This window comes from Atractosteus spatula, chromosome 2 (genome assembly GCF_055471065.1).
Source record: "Atractosteus spatula isolate fAtrSpa1 chromosome 2, fAtrSpa1.hap1, whole genome shotgun sequence".
In the NCBI taxonomy this organism is placed as follows: Eukaryota; Metazoa; Chordata; class Actinopteri; order Semionotiformes; family Lepisosteidae; genus Atractosteus; species Atractosteus spatula.
The window spans coordinates 19,643,046-19,660,000 of NC_142707.1; the positions used below are offsets into that span (position 1 = coordinate 19,643,046).

General features: G+C 36.0%; 1 protein-coding gene across 2 annotated transcripts in view; it reads left to right on the plus strand.

Annotated features, from left to right (window-relative positions):
- LOC148839404 (synaptosomal-associated protein 25) overlaps nt 1–16,955 on the plus strand; it is a 70,938-nt gene that overhangs the window by 41,387 nt on the left and 12,596 nt on the right. For both annotated transcript variants that reach the window (XM_088909589.1, XM_088909590.1), the window contains exons 2-4: nt 3,204–3,325; nt 7,266–7,307; nt 13,849–13,897. In XM_088909589.1, coding sequence (XP_088765715.1) covers nt 3,254–3,325; nt 7,266–7,307; nt 13,849–13,897 — 163 coding nt within the window. In that variant the 5' untranslated portion in view covers nt 3,204–3,253. The remainder of the gene's footprint in view (nt 1–3,203; nt 3,326–7,265; nt 7,308–13,848; nt 13,898–16,955) is intronic.

Genomic DNA, 16,955 nt, shown 5'->3' on the forward strand with positions numbered 1-16,955 from the left:
CCCATAAATATGTCCTAAAATGTTCCACTGCCCAAACACAACCCAAGGCTTCACGCTCTATTTGCGAGTAATGCCTTTCTGTTGGGGTAAGTGAGCGACTTGCATATGCCACTGGCTTGTTCTGTCCATCTTCTTGTCTTTGCAGCAATACTGCTCCAAGTCGTACAGGACTCGCGTCACTGATCACTACTGTTGGCGCATCTAGTTTGAAGTATGCCAGACATGGTTCAGTTACAAGTGCTCTTTTCAACTCGGCAAAGGCTTTCTCAGTTTCCAATGTCCATTCCCACTTCTGTCCTTTCCTCATTATTTTTCTAAGGGGTTCTAAATATATGCATAATTAGGAATGAATTTCATAAAAAATCCACAAGTGCCTAAGAACGAGCACAAAAGTGCAACATTCTCAGGTCTCGGTGCACTGCAAACAGCTGTCACCTTTTTCGGGTCTGGTTTTATTCCTTCTGCAGTGACCAAATGTCCCAGTATCTCGATCTCTTTCAGGCCAAAGATACACTTATCTTTATTTAAAGTTAAGCCTCTGTCTTGGAATCTTTGGAACACTTGCCTGAGCCTCTGTTCTAGTTGTTCTTCATTTTCCGCATGTACTACAACATCATCCATATACCATACAACACCTGGCATTGCACACAACATTGAGTCCATAGCCTTCTGATAGGCCTCTGGGGCACTAAACAAGCCAAAAGGAACTTTTCTGAAACGGTAACAACCCCTGTGTGTGATGAAGGTAGTCAGGTGTCTTGATTCCGGGGCCAACTCAACTTGCCAGAACCCTTTTCGAGCATCTAACTTTGCAAAAACTTTGGCTCCTTGCACTGCTTGCAATATGCTGTCAGCCGTTGGTACTGGATGTCTCTCTCTGATAACTGCTTTATTCACTTCTCGCAGATCCACACACAGTCTCACTTCCTTGGTGTCTTTTTTAGGTATTATCAGAATATTTGAGATCCATTCTGCACCTTCATTCACGTCTTCAATAATTCCATCATCCAACATTTTATCTAACTCTTGATTAACAGCTTCTATCATCGGATAGGGTACTCGTCTCAGACTTTGAACTACTGGCCAAACTTTCTCATCTACTGTAACCTTGTGACTGTAACACTTGATCTGTCCTAAACCTTTAAAGAGTGACTCATATTCCTGTGCTAACTGCTTAAATCTCTCTGAAGACTGGTCAACCACATTGACAGTGTCTCCTACATTCAGAATCTTCAGATCAAAACATGCTTTTCTTCCCAACAACGCTTCCACATTTCCTTCAATTACATAGACTTTGTCCTTTATTACATTTTTCTGCCATTTCAGCTGTGCCTCGAAGTAGCCAACACACTTAAGTGGACTAATTTGTGCATAAGCATAAAATTTCTTCTTAGTCTGCTGAAGTTCAGTTCTGTGCGCAAACACTTTCTTGAAAAGTTCTACTCCAATGAAGTTTCTTTGACTTCCTGTATCTATCTCTTGGCCATTTATTCGAACAGTTTCTTTACCTTCAGGGTCAATGGAATTAACAAATTCATCTGAGTCTGAAGAAGGTTCTTGAACTGTTCGCAGTTTTGTCCCTTCCTTATTTGTATTAAGTTTCTTTTCCTGTGTCCTCTTAGTGCATTCACAAAAACATCAACAGATTCGTCCTGAGACTGAGTTCTCTGCCTAAATTTATGCCGTTCCAAAACCACATTTCTCCGCGGTGTAAAGTAAGCGTCTAAGGCAGCTACAGTCTGTTCATATGTACCTTTTTCTCCAGGGAGGTTTGCAAAAATCCGCTGCACGGGCGCCCCGATACAGTGCAGTAATGTAGCCCGTCTCACGGCATCCAGAGCTTCTGTAGATCCACTGGCTATTTAAAAAAATCTGTACGACTCCATTCATATCTTGTATTCTGTATACAAATCCAGAGCTCCGAGGTTCAGTGGAAGTGGTGGAGAAAGCTGGGCATAAGCAAAACTTCTCGGCCACCGGCCATATTTTCCATGGCGCAAGCTAAACGAACAGTCCGAAAATTCAAAAGTTCATTTCAACCAGCAAGAGAACTAAAATCTGCAGTGTTCTGCTCGCTTTGAGTTCATCAAGCACTTATCTCTCATCGCCATAAATGTTGTGTATCTTAATAAAGAGACGTTCTTATATTATTTTAACTATTTTATTAACTACACAGATCACGCCCTTACACCATATATTCCTGCCTTCTACTGTCCCGTTCTGTTGTCTCGTGATGTCTACTCACTATACTACACTACTCATTAGTGAAAGTTTGATTGGACACAGATGTTGAGATAAATTAACCTGGTGAATGTCAAGACTGGTTGAAGTCAAGAAAAAAAAAAACCAAAGGGACAAATATGTCCTACTGATCAAGAAAATGCCGCAATCAGTATGTTGGAGGGTGGAATTAGTCAGTGCGGTGTCGCTCACCAGGATATTCACAGCTATTTCTAACCTGGCAAGATATTACAGACAAACGGTAAGTGGCAGGTCATTATCTGAAAGACCATGAGTCACAAAACCTCATTAGTGATTAATGGCAACATGCATGCATGATGATACTTTGGTCAAGTCCTGGGACCTCACTAGCTTCCCTTCCTGACAACGTTGATGTGACAGCATGCTTGCAGATGACACATGTCCTCATGCTGCAAGATGAAAAAGTCAGCACCTGCTCCAAAAAGATTGTTATTTTCTTGATAACTTTCTGAATTTGCTGATGTTATAAGCAAAAGTGTTTCTTCTGATGCTCAGGATAAAAAGCAGTGACTATAATACATAAATGTGGTGGGGTAAGATTTACATGATAGATCTAAGCAGAATAGAATCTTTAAGGTGCTGTATGCTATTTAAGTGGTCATTTGCTTACTTTTCCTGTCCTACAATGCTATTGTACTTACTTAATATGACTAATCTATTTACTTAATATTTACTCTTGATTATTTTTCACATTCTGGGGTGACATATGAAAGGTTTTTCTGTATTACAAAGCTGTTAATTTCTACTTAAAATAAGAAACCCGGCATTTATAAATTCAGTTTCATGTTGTATTTCATCTTGTATTTCTCCTATGTATATGTTATGACTCCTGAAGGTTAAATTGAACTCTGTAGCAGTCTCTTTAGGTAAATATTAAACTATAACTATATGTCAAACTATAACTAACATTGGCATTGATAGAATAATTTTTGTGCTTTCAGGACTCTTTGGAGCCCCTGCAGTAAACTAAAAGCCACAACTATCCTTCACCATGGCAGAAGATGCAGATATGCGTAATGAGTTGGCTGATATGCAGCAACGTGCTGACCAGCTGGCTGACGAAGTAAGTGGATTTTTAACATAAATGTGAAGAGGTACAAGAAAACAGCAATGCAACAAACTAGGCTACTTCTCTTGTTTTGTTTTTTTGACATTATGATGCTGAGATTTCAGTAGAGATGAAATTTAGATTTTTACTTCTAACCTGACAAAAAACATTAAACATTTTATTAGAACATCTCTAAATCTCGGTACAGTTCCAGAATCTTCAGTTCTATTTCTGTTTTCTTTTTTCACAGCCTGCATTTTCCTCAGATAAATGTTATATTCCTGTGTGTATGTAAATGGCTGATTGCATGATTTATTTTGTTCAAATCTGATGTACAGTATGCCAGGAGGAATTCTATGGATGCCTGTGGCTACTGTGTAACAATACTATCATCACATAAATCATGTTCAATTAAATCCTTACTATTGTCTTTGACAGGGGTTTAAGCAAGGACCTTGAGGTTGATGTCATGCTATTATACATCATTATACTGTGATCTTTGATATCAAACAAATACAGTGACCCTTTGCTTTAACATCTCCTTGATAATGCAGAACATTCACCTACATCGTTATTTGCATAACACTGCAGCATGTGTTGAAAAAGCCACTCCCATATTTCCACTTACTGTATCTTAAACGCCCCTTACTGTATGTCTGTACTGACTTTATTCATTTCACTTTGTTTCAAATACAAGAATAAATGTTTTGATGTGTTCACTTCATCCAATTCCAAGCCTTTGAGGAGCACATCAGTTCAATTATTATATCAGTGTTTTTGAAGCTAACCATACACAGATACATGAAAAGTAAACTCAAATTTTAATGTCATCCAATATTTTCATTTGAGCTCTGATATTAAAGTTTATATACTGTACACTGCTGTGTAATTTTCTAAAGAAGTCAGACAATCTTCTCCTACAAGGACTATGCTGATTCTAGCTAATTAGGTATAACTCTATGGCTAGCATACAGATTTATATACTGTACCTTAGGGATTGCCACTCTTAAAATGTAGGAGGCCTCTGGGAAAGTGACACCCCTTGTGGATTCTGTCCCACATGGCATCACAATATAGTATATTTAAATATACCATTTGCCTCTTAAAGCTACTGTACCATTATGAAGCTTCCCTTTAAGACAGCCCTTTAAGACTATTAGAAATGAGCTCACAGTTCATCATGCAGAATATACTCTGCACAAATGGATTTATTAAACATTCATAAAAAGATTATACAAACTAGAATGGTTTCTTTTAAAGCAATACATCATCATTAATCACTATATAGCAAATGAAACATGAGGTAGTCGAAGGTTACTACAGTCCTTTTGCACTGTAGTACTGAATTTAATTCAATTTCTCACTTTATCATTCCCTAGTTCAAGTTTTTTTTTTAATAAGAGATTTGATATTCTTATCTCTTATTTTTTATAAATGGAGCAAAATGATTCTTATAACATCAGCAGCAACTAACAAGCAGTTTACTTCTGTTGATCATGTACAGTACGGTAGACATGAGTTATAATCTAAACAGGGTTTAAAATCTATCCATAAATGCTTTAAGTGTCGTCATATAATACTTATTGTATTCTACAAATAGCAACAAACTTCAGAAGAACGCTAAAATGATTGGCACGCCCTCTGCAGCCAGAGGGCACTCCTACTCTGTCCTGTCCTTAGTTCCCTGTGCTTTGCTGTCCTTCCGGTGTCTCTCTGTCTGGGGCTATGTATTTCCGGGTCACTCATTCCCCTTCGCTCAGCATTGACGTTCGGATGTCCTGAGACCCACCTAGCACCAGGTCGCCGCTCCGTCCATGGCCTAAGGGCATAGGTTGCTATACGGCAATTCCTGAACTCTTGCACTGCTGAGCCCGGGCTAACTTCCCGTTCCGCCACTTCGCATAGGGTCTTTTCTGCTCTCCTGCCATTCCATGGTTCATCCCTTCCGACATCCGTGACAGAATGCTGATCCATCTCTGACCCCACGCGTGGCGCTTTTTGTCTTTCCGCAGCTTTTTCTTTTTTCGCTGGGCTTTTTTTTTTAGTTCTTCTATTCTAATCGCGGGATGCTACTCCTGACTTCCATGCCTGTGAGCTGGTCATTCAGTGGTATGTCATCCCAACATCCGCCTGTGAATACCTGGCTTTCCTCGGGTTGTCTCTCCCGGCATCCATGATTGAATGTTGAGCTGAATCTCCTATTCTTATTGCTGGATATCACTCCGGACATCCGTGCCTGTGAACGGGACCTGTGCCTGGCTCTCCTCGGGTTGTTCATTCCGATATCAGTGATAGGATGGTTAGCCTTTTTCCGTGCCTCTATTCTCATTGCTGGATATCACTCTGGACATCCGTGCCTGTGAGCGGGTCTAGTGCCTGGCTTTCCTTGGGTTGTCTATTCCGATATCAGTAATAGAATGCTGAACGTGTTTTGCCCAGTCTGCGGTATTTTTCCCGGGTTTGTGTGGGTTTTTTTTGCTTGGTGTTTTGATTTTTCACTTCCTGGTTTCCCCTTTCTCTGGTCCCCCTAACCTCTGTGTCGGGGAACTTTTGGTTCCTATCTGTTTTTTTGTAAGTTTGTCACCCTGGTCTCCCAGGTTTATTTTTGTGGTTTGTGCTTGTGTACATCTATTTTTTGTTTTAAGCCTCCAGAGCTCTACTTGATCCCCCCTTCCTCTACCCAATAAAGGTTTCTACCCTGGAGGAGGGGGCAGCTCTCAGCCGTGGACTCCCAGAGGTTTCCTTTCAGTTAAATGAGGTTTTTCCTCCCCCCAGTGCTGTGCAGCTTATTTATTTCTATGGGCATCAGGAGCCGCCCATGAAGGGGGGGTACTGACAGGCCCTCTGCAGCCAGAGGGCGCTCCTACTCTGTCCTGTCCTTAGTTTCCTGTGCTTTGCTGTCCTTCTGGTGTCTCTCTGTTTGGGGCTATATATTTCCGGGTCACTCATTCCCCTTCACTCAGCATTGACATTCGGATGTCCTGAGACCCGCCTAGCACCAGGTCGCCGCTCCATCCGTGGCCTGAGGGCATAGGTTTCTATACGGCAATTCCTGAACTCTTGCACTGCTGAGCCCGGGCATTCTCCCCGTTCCGCCGCTTCGCATAGGGTCTTTTCCACTCTCCTGCCATTCCACGGTTCGTCGCTTCCAACATCCGTGACAATGATAAATCAGTATACGGGTGGTGTTCACTACCACAATGGCACAATGGTGGGATTAATGTCCTAAAAACAACACATAATGAATTACAGGTGAATTTTTTTCAGACTTACATGACACTGTGTGTATACATAGTTTATATGTTAAGGGCTACTTAACTTTATTTCATCAAGAGCCTAAAGTGAATCCTAAAGTAAGCACTTATTTTCAGCAATCGTACTCATTCAATTGGACAGATGTCAACTTTTCCTTGACCTTGATGTTGACCGAAACATTATTCTGACAAAATCTAGAATTCAGTGAAAACTCTTGAAATAAATGGGTTCTACCCAGTCATCTTTTTTCAGTTTCTGGCCAAATCTACATTTGCCTGATTTGATGAGGGCTACTGATGAAAAAGTGGCAACTTTGTGATTTGCCGAGAAACCTTTGGCAAATCTAGATTGGGCCAGGTAAAATGAGATTCTCCAGACCACAAAGTTAAACGATGAAAGACTATATTTTTAATGCTACTACATATGAAGTAAATCACACATTTCTATGGAAATTTGGAAATGCACTTTATGCCACAATGTCTTCATGGCCTCCTCAGATGACGTTCTCTGTTCTTCATGAAGTTAACATGAATAGACACTTACTGTAGAAATATTAATGAGAAAACATTAAAGCGACTCTATTTTAAAGGGAAAAAAATAGTATCAATTTCACTTTTCTGAGTGATTATAATTTTATTTGTCAGCTGTGGAACCCTTAATTTTGATGTAATCATATTTTTACATTTTTCTTTCTTTACAGTCACTGGAGAGCACCCGTCGTATGCTGCAGTTAGTTGAAGAGGTAAGAGGTCTTCTGTATACAGTAGCTCTTTTGTATGGCTAAACTACATATAACCAGGACAATGTAGGCTTCCAATAACAGATCTATTTAATCTTTTTTTCAAACACTTTGCTGCAAGAACATCTCACTGAATATGCAAATCAACACCAGAATTTTTTTTTGTTTTAAATTTTGAATATGGAACTGTATATCATGCATTTTTCTGTAAAAAAGCAAGTCTTGTAAAGGTCATGTCTGTCTAAAATGTTAAAGCAGAGAAAAGTGTTCAGTTCTGAAATATACACATAAATACAAATCATTAATGTATAAAATACAGTCATAAGGAGGAAGAAGAAGCTTACAAACATATTTGTGCTTTAATTCCATAAAGCATTACATGGAAGTTCTTACTGTGCTCCTAAAATTTTGGAAGAAAAAAAAAGTTGCTTATATTACCAGGCAAAAAATGTCTGTTAATTTTAAATAGATGAGGGATTTGCACTTTTGAAGTGTTTAAAGTTTCGTTTAAATGGCAATGAATTAATACTTAATGAAATGTACAAATGAAAGAACACAAAACAGGAATTGAAATAGGGTGCTGAGTTGAAAAAGTGATGGAGTACGTTTCTGAGAGCTGAGTCTGCATGAGGGATTAGTATCTTTTATACCCCTGGCATTACTCTCCCTGAACATGTTCTCTACTATTCCTCTCTGCCAAGTAGAAAATATCCATGGAAGGTCCTGGACATTATTGAATGTGTGGCTACAGCCTCTAAAATCAGTGAAGTAAGGTGGATTGTGGCTTAATTTGGTGTTAGTAGGAGAATTCTGAGAACTCCTGCCTGTTAGATTAAAAAGAATAGCTGTAGAAATTTCATTTTAACTTGCTCTAAAAATATTCCAAGATAAAATGAAATGAAGGATTTTGTTTACATTAAAATGACCTCCTGGAATATTACTTCATACTACTGAACAGCCAGCAGATCCTAGGAGTTCAAAAAGCTCTGTAGCTTGTCTGATATAGTGTCAATAAAAATTATCTGTATGGAAAACAGAGCAAACTGTTTATAGAATTATAGAATGCAGGTGTAAGCCGTGTCATTTCCACTTGTCACAGAAATGGCGAAAATAGTACGCGTTTAACCTGGGAATGCTTACTGACATGGTGTTGTTATTCGTATATACAAAAGACAGAACACATGCTCCTTTAGATTATTTTTTTTCCAAAACGAGGAGTGTGACGATGTTCTACTGTTGATAAAGTCAATGCTACTTTGCACGAGATAATATTATTACATATATACAGTAGCACAATGCAATATACAGTATTAATATAGTAGGCAAATTGTTAACAAATTATTGTGTTTAAACAGAATAATTTTATCATATAAATTCATTAAGGGAGAACATCAGACAGCAGGAGGACAAAGTTTTTTATTCAAAAGGATAGAAAAGACAAAATGGTTTGGGTATTTGAAGCACTAAAAATTTATAAATTCCTAGGGCCCAATGATGTCTTATCAAATTTACTCAAGGAAAAGATAGATGTCATTCAGAAGCCCTTGACAGATCTCTTCCAGCAGTTGCTGAAGACAGAGAAAGTATGCATGGACAGGAAAATTGCCAGTGTAGGGCCCCTTCACAAGAAAGTGCCAAAATTGACCCAAGTAATTATAGACCAAGAAGTATGATTAATATTATTATAATATATTAATTCTATTAATATTATGTAATGTTATGAAAACAACTGTTAAAACTAAACATAAAATGCTCCAGGACGTGTAGCTGCAAAACAACCCCAAATTCAATTAACCTCAACATTCACAATGGGCATTAGTTTTTTTTCAAAAAGGAGTTACGCCTTTTTCAAACCAAAAATGACACTGTTCAAAAGGCTTAATTTTCATTTAATCACTTCACTTCATTCTAATTGGTGTTCTGATGTAGTTCTATTTGTGGTTTGTATTCATGGCTGTGTTTCAAGACAGAAGCCACTTCTGTGGCTGCATGGTAGTTAGCAATATTTTTATCCTGAAGATGCTGGGTAGTGTGTAGGTTTGTGATCAACTTTGCGGTTAGATTCATTGTTTCCTCTGAAAGCACTTACAGTATTTAACAGCCAAAGGTGGCAAGATACACATCCATCCCCTTCCTGGCATCTTTTATACAGTATACTGTGTAGTTGTGGAGGACAATGACAGATTGCCTACAATCTTTGGTAAGCTTTACAAAGGAGATGCTGCTACTGAATTTCTTTTGTGTTTCACCTCATTTTATATCCTAAGGAAACGGGAATGCTTCAGAGGGCCCTATATACAGTAGTTTGCTGATGAGATTCCTGTTGCACTTCCAAAGAGCGGAGAATTAGTGTCAGTTTGGTTTTGGTGATCTTTATATGAATAAATATGACTTCTAAAGTTCAGCTATGTTTGACAAACATAGCTTTATGTAATGGTATTGTGATGACAACATAAAATGTTCAAAATTGTTTTAAGCAAGATGCATTATCTAATCTCTATCTTTTTCTATTATGTTTTCTGATGTTATTTTTATAGGGGTATGGATATTTGTGGAGAACACTGTATGTACAAAAGATATGAAAATGACCATTGTTGAGACTGTAACTGCTTAACATGACTTCATATATGAGAAGCATAATTAGAAGTCTCTTTAGAAGGCTTTGCTTTCTAGGATTGTGAAACACTCATACCTGATTAATATTCACATATCCTATAATTCATAGCAGAAGACATTTAGAAGACACTGCAGTGCTTAGCATAAATCCTTCAGACACAAGCCTCTGTTTGTAAAGCTCTATGAAGATACTGTCTTTATGCCACTATAATTTGCATATTTTGTGTTTAAAAGTAATTTATATGTGATAGTTTAGAAAATGGATTTAGAATATGCCTCTTTTAGAGACTGAATTTTGATTATGCCTCTTTTTAAAACAGGCATTAGATCATAATAACACTAACTAGAGTTTTAACACAATAGAAAACGAAACTGTTTTAACCTCTTTTAAAATAAACATTCTGAATAGCATGGTTGCTTGAAAATCCTGCAAATATTCAGTGTTCAAAACAGAAATCACTTTGTTGCTGAAGACAAAACAAAAGCATGTCTTTGATGAATATCTGATCAAAGCTGAAAAGGTGTCTTTTACAAGCGTCAGTTGGCCTAACTCTCAAAGTTGCTCATTTAAAAATTTTAAGATATTACAGTAGAAACTGCACTGCTTAATTGTTTTCCTACATCTCAGGAACAAATATGAACACACCACGCAGGTCTCCTATGCAAATCCCTGATTAAATCTTATTTTGTTTAGTGGTTAAACAGAGGATAAACCTTGCTGATACAGCTTTGATCTGACAAGCTGTGACCTCCATGGCCCCTGCTCTAATACTGAAGGCCCATAACATTTCACATCCCTGTGATGTTTGTTGAATCCTACTGACTGTTGAGTTCACTAACTCCAGAAAACCAGAGAAAAAAAAACAAATACGTTTGCATACTCTAGAAAGAAAACATTGTAAAATCCAAGACATGTATACATTTTTATATATACTCTACTGTGTAAAACTATTAGGCATCATAGAAACAATCATGGGTTACAACATGTACTGTATATTATGACCATGTATATTATGACAATCAACATTTTACAACATCCAGGCCTCTTCAGGTATGTTTACTGTACATATTTGAATATTATAACATATTATGTACAATATATTTGAATATTATAGCTTAGGTGAAAAGAAAACAAACTTTTTGTTTAGCCAACTTAAATTTACATTGATCAGAAACTTCCAAACAACTTCAAAATTTCTAGTGCACCCCTAAAAAAGCTATAAATGAGAAGCATGTACAGTATGAAGCTGTAATAAATGTTATAACTAATCACAATAAATAATTTACTAAACAAATTTTAGTGACTCATTGTGAGGATCTTTACAATTAGGCTTCCAAGTGGCATTTGAACTTTCAGATAGGTCCAATAACTTAGATGGTGGAAACCTTTTAAGTGTTTTTTTTCCCGCTTATTTTTGAAAGTGCTAATGTTCAGGTGAGGACATAGGATACTAATGTTATACTAGGCAGGTGTGCTAGGACAGATTAATTTTGAGTTTATCACAAAAATTAGGATCCTGCATTAACTAATGTGGCAGCCTTACCCACGTATTTAAAAATTCTTTCTAAATCCTATGAACTGTTGCACCAATAGAAATGAAACTTGTCAGTTTTCAGCAATAGCGAAATCTGGACATTTCTAGCACTATTTCTAGTTACTATGCTAACTTTTACAGCTGCAATAGATCACAATCCAATATGAGACACATGACCCATCACACAAACTGCTCCTGTGTAAAAATTATAATAAATTAAATAAAAATAAATGTAATTAAAAATTCTCTCCTGGAGAAGGCTCCTTCGATGAAACATTGATGAAGCATCCATGTTCAGAGTGAAATTAACCTCTGATTGTACCTTTTCAGCTCACCCACTGATTCTGTTCCATACTCAAACCTTATTACTATTGTTGCATGATCAGAGAACAAGCTAAATGAGACCTACATTTTCTAAAACTATGTTGACTGTCCTCATAAATGATCTTCTAGTTTAGTTATAATTTTCATTTCCATTATAAAATAGAAATAAGACTTATTGGTCTGTAATCACACCTTTTTATGGATGGTGCTACATTAGTAATTTGCTAGTCGATGGATACTATCTGTTTTAACCTATTTTAAGCACCTTTTTAAAGAATCTGTCTTAAAGTTTCAATTTAAATAATTTTCTTGGGAAAATACAATTAAAATATTACAAAATAGAATACATGCATAAGCCAAGTTGGCTATGTGATTTCCTTCATGATTTGAAATTTCATGTCTTTGTCATACAGGTGTCATTCATGTACAGTACATAAGGATTTGCATATTAAAAACCTGTTCCTAACAAATACTTACACTGAAATTGAAGATAATATTGCATAGATTTCAGTCTGTTGAAGCTGAAAAATAATGTTTAGCAAATTAACTTCATACAATATGTATAATTATGGGGGAAAGAGCAATGGATGTATTGTGTTTGTATATTTTCACATACCACTCATACTGTTAGTTTCATATTGATTATTATAAGCACAAACATTTCCATAAATCTTTGCTGCCCTCTTGTAGGTATTAGAAGGAGACATTTATTCCTCTGGTGACATTTTTTAAACAGATATGTCTGTTCAAGCACCTATAGCAAAATCTTTAAGGTGCTGCATTATGTTGATTGATTTGGAAGTATTAAAAGCATTTATAAGTGTAGTTAAGGTACTTTAAAGTACTGTACTGTTGCAGTTATATACCAGTTTAATACTGCAGTTTATTTCTGTAACAACAGTGTTCTTGTCCTTAATCATTCTCCTTTGACAAAGGAAGGTTTTGGAATCCTTGGACACTGCTTGTACTTCTAGTTCTTGTTTTTCTTCCTGCCCTGTCTCCTGGTTTGCAGTATTTTTGTTTAGCAGTTTACATCTCTGTAGCTGTATCGAATGTTGTAACTGTATAAAAAGCTATATATAGGCATAAAACATGAAAGTTCTCATATGCAGTAGTTGAAGTTTCAGATTTCAGTTGAAATAGACTTATATTGACATGATTAATAATTAACGAGAATTAATGGAAGTTTATGCAGTGCAAGAGTGCAAGTTATGCAGGGGCTGATCAGTCATCTCCAGATCAATCAGAACTCCAACTCATATTGAGATAGAAGCCTTGGTTTTCATGTAGCACATTACTTCTGCACTTCCAGTGTGCACATAGCATTTCATATTCTAATATTCAAATTCTAATGTCTATAATATTCATATCCTAATGTGGGGTTGCCTACCCATCATTACCAATATAATACAAGTGTATTATGATAGTATTATCATAGATCTGTGTAATCCATCCATTGGTAGTAAATAACAATCTTGTTTTTTCATGTAAAAGGTCAGAATTAATTAAAATATGTTGAATTACAGGATTTTAGTAATTACAGTTTCATTGTTATAAAAGTGTACATATAGTTTTAGTCGTCAGTGTGTCATACCCTAGATTCACTTTAACTATCCTTGTTTCTGTTTCTTGGTACTATGCCTTACTCTTCTATACCTTTCTATCCGCTAGTTTGCAAGTCATTATGCCAGTAATGGGCCATATTGAAAACATTGAAAACATTTTAATTTTCTATAAATGTATATAATACATGTATATTATTTTTTATGTATTTTATATATTCAAAAAAATATAGAATGAACAAATATAAAATATCAAGTGTATAGACAGCATCAATATTGTACCAAATCTATCTCTCTGTGTTTTGGACAGTAACTGAATTTTTAGAAACTTAAAAATTGGTGATGCTTAATGCTGGTGTCTTTGTCAATAAAATTATTTTTCTTTTCTATCTTTCCTGAATGTACAACTATATGCTTCCATACTGATAGCCTACCTCTTTTTTTTCTTTTTCCTGCTGCCTCTCCTCTCTGTCACCTTTTGCCTTGCTACCATTCTTGGGGGACTAGAGTAAAGATGCTGGTATCAGGACTTTGGTTATGTTGGATGAGCAAGGAGGTAAGTGAGAGCCCATGGAGCGGGAAACATGAAAGATATCGGCCCTTTTGACAACCTTAAAAAAGGAATATTACTTTCGATTTGCATTGCTGAAACCAAATCAGATAACGGTTGAATGTTGTTGAATGAAAAGAATGACATAATATCATAATATAGAAAGAACTGCTGTGCGTTTTAAAGCTTTATCTCCGTAAGGCACTTTGGTCTCGTGTTCCCCATTTATAAACATACACAGCATCATATCAAAATATTATTGAAAAAATATCATGGTGCCCTCTTTTATATTTGTTTTAAATCTGACATTTTTGTTTACATCATTGTCTTCAGATAGCAGGCTTTGTGGAATCTTCTGGTGTCATAATAATGTTCACTGCCTAATTTCTTTGCCTCTTTCTGCATTTTAAACAGATGTTCAAAAGCAAATGCGCTCTGATCCCAGAGAGAGTAACCATTTTCAAACAGAAACATTGCTTTCAGGGTTGATCACTGAACAGACCCGATGTATAAATTATGAGTTGCACTGACATTTCAGTCCAATACACAGTAACTGTATTTTGAGTTTATTTTATTTTTCTAGGATGAAAAACTTACTAAAACCTAGGACAGGCAAAAGTGTTTCATATTAATATTAATTAATAATTATGGTGGTCCATTATGTCCCTCCCTAACATGTTAAGTGATTACATCTAAAATCATTCTTTAATTCACTGGTGTACTCTACAGTTTTTTCACTGGTGTACTCTAGTGCCATTGCTTATGATTATATCAATTATATACGATTATACAATTTTGGATCTTTTCTTATTTATCATTTTCATTGTCAGAAGAGGTTGTTTACAATTTGAATAATAAGTTATATTCAGTGGTGAAGTTCAGTGTGTAAACTCATTTTTTTCAAACAGTCAAATAGAAGTTATTGTTGAAAAGGGTTATTTTATAGCAAGGCACTCCATGGCCAACAATAAAATATTTAGACACTGAAATTCTGTTATTTCTTAATGATCAAAATGATCAGTTTTGCTGGTAATGACAAAATTGACAACTTTCTTTCCCATGAAATATATTTTTTCATTGTATAATCCCTGGTTAAATTAATATCATAACATTGCAATTAAAATGTTTTAAAGGCAGCAAAATATTTGCTAGTTAAGAGTTACAAGGATGTATTCCAGTATACACATATATAATGTACTGTTTATTCCAAAGGAAATTGAATTAATTCTGGGTTAAGGCATGATTTTAAAAGAACATCCGATTCCCTCTCATAGCAGATCTATTCCAGACCTATTCTGAATTTTAGATGCCTACTAGATGTTTTGTCTCTGACGTGACCAGTATTGCTGCATATCATTCAATAGCATTTTCAATAACAAAGCTTTGCTCTGTATTAATAATAAAACTCTCTTGAAATCAGACAGAAGAAAATAAATTTATAAAGACTTCCTAATTTAAAAGGTTTTTTTATTCTTAAAAATTGAATATAGTGAGCTGAAGCTGAAATCCCAACTCATATTTCTCCTTTTCTGAAATATTTCAGTTTGTAACCACAACAAGGTTTTAAAATTTACTGCCCCACTAGTGTCACACACAAATTAATTAAATAACTCACTTAATAAGACCCCATTCACACTCTTAGCTGACAAGTGTTTAAAATGTAATACAACGCGTCCTTCAGAAGGAGTATCCATCCATAGGCAGTACTCAATTCCTTGTTGACTTGCCATATGGAGTAAAGAATGATTTGTCTGTATAACAAATACAATCATGTTAAGATGTTACATAATGCTGTTTCATTGAGCTTTTTGCCATGTGAACGCTGAGAAAACAGGAAATCACTGTGTTTTAGTCTCTATAATGTTAGTAAGTGTATGCCGTTGAAAAAAATCCAGCTCAAAAAGACACTTTCTCATATTAAAAAAATACTGCTCAACAATACAATTTCCAGTCTCTACGCTCCACACATTACTAATTTTTCACTTTCTCTCTGAGAAGTCTTAATAAAAACTATGACTGAAGTCACTTTATGACAGAAATCATTTTCTGAAGGTTCTCATTCGCAAGTACAATGGAGCACGAAGAGTGGATTTTTGAAACTAATTGTTTTTCAGCACAATGTGTCATAGAAATATGCATTTTATATGACACCATTAAGAAATACATTTACATATGTTGATAACAACAGGAACAAGTGTTTTGTGAAATATGGTTTCTGTCTTGTATGGGCATCCTACAACTAAATATCAGTAGGTAAGCCCTGGGTAAAGTAGCACTTTAATGTAGTAATTTAGAAAGCGATATAATCTGGGCTGAGAAAAAAATACATTTTATAGTATTCTTTATATGATGTTTTATAGAAAAACTCTATAACATCTCAACCTTTTCTTCCATCATGTTGTCTACTTATCAAGAGGTCCTGTTCCTTAATGATTACCTTCAAACAACTTTATGTTGTTTATTTTTATATTTAATTTTAAGGAGGGCTGAAAAACATGAACACTTCCTGTGTTAATCCAGTCTCAGATGAAGATCTCACTATAAGACCAACTAAAAGGCAGTTTTTGAAAATGCCTGGAAAAAAATGGGTATTCTGCAGTGTCTGTCATTAGCTGCATAGTTTATTGACCTGGCTCATATCATGGCTTTTGAAAACCTAAGCAGGGGGATATAAGGAAGAAAAAAATATCCAAATTGATTTTTAAAATGAACTTCTTTTTTACTGCTAAATCATTAACCACTTACATTCTGTTATATATTGAAGCCAAGAATTGCTGCACTCCAGGGATTTTACAAATGCATCAAGATCAATAATCCATCACCTCCCAACCAACAGACTGGGTTGTTAGGCCCTTCATTACCACCTAGTTTTCACAAGTAGGTCCCTGAAATCACTCAGCTACATCAACTTCATGTGCAGATTGCCATTCCTTCATCTCTTGCACGCATCTCTTCTTTTGTCCTGGCAGAGAGAGAAATTAGGGACCTAAATGTCTCATTCTCTAAATAGTATGACCCATTTCAACTCTTTATCAGGGTGTGCAGCTTCACAGGCTGTGCGCTG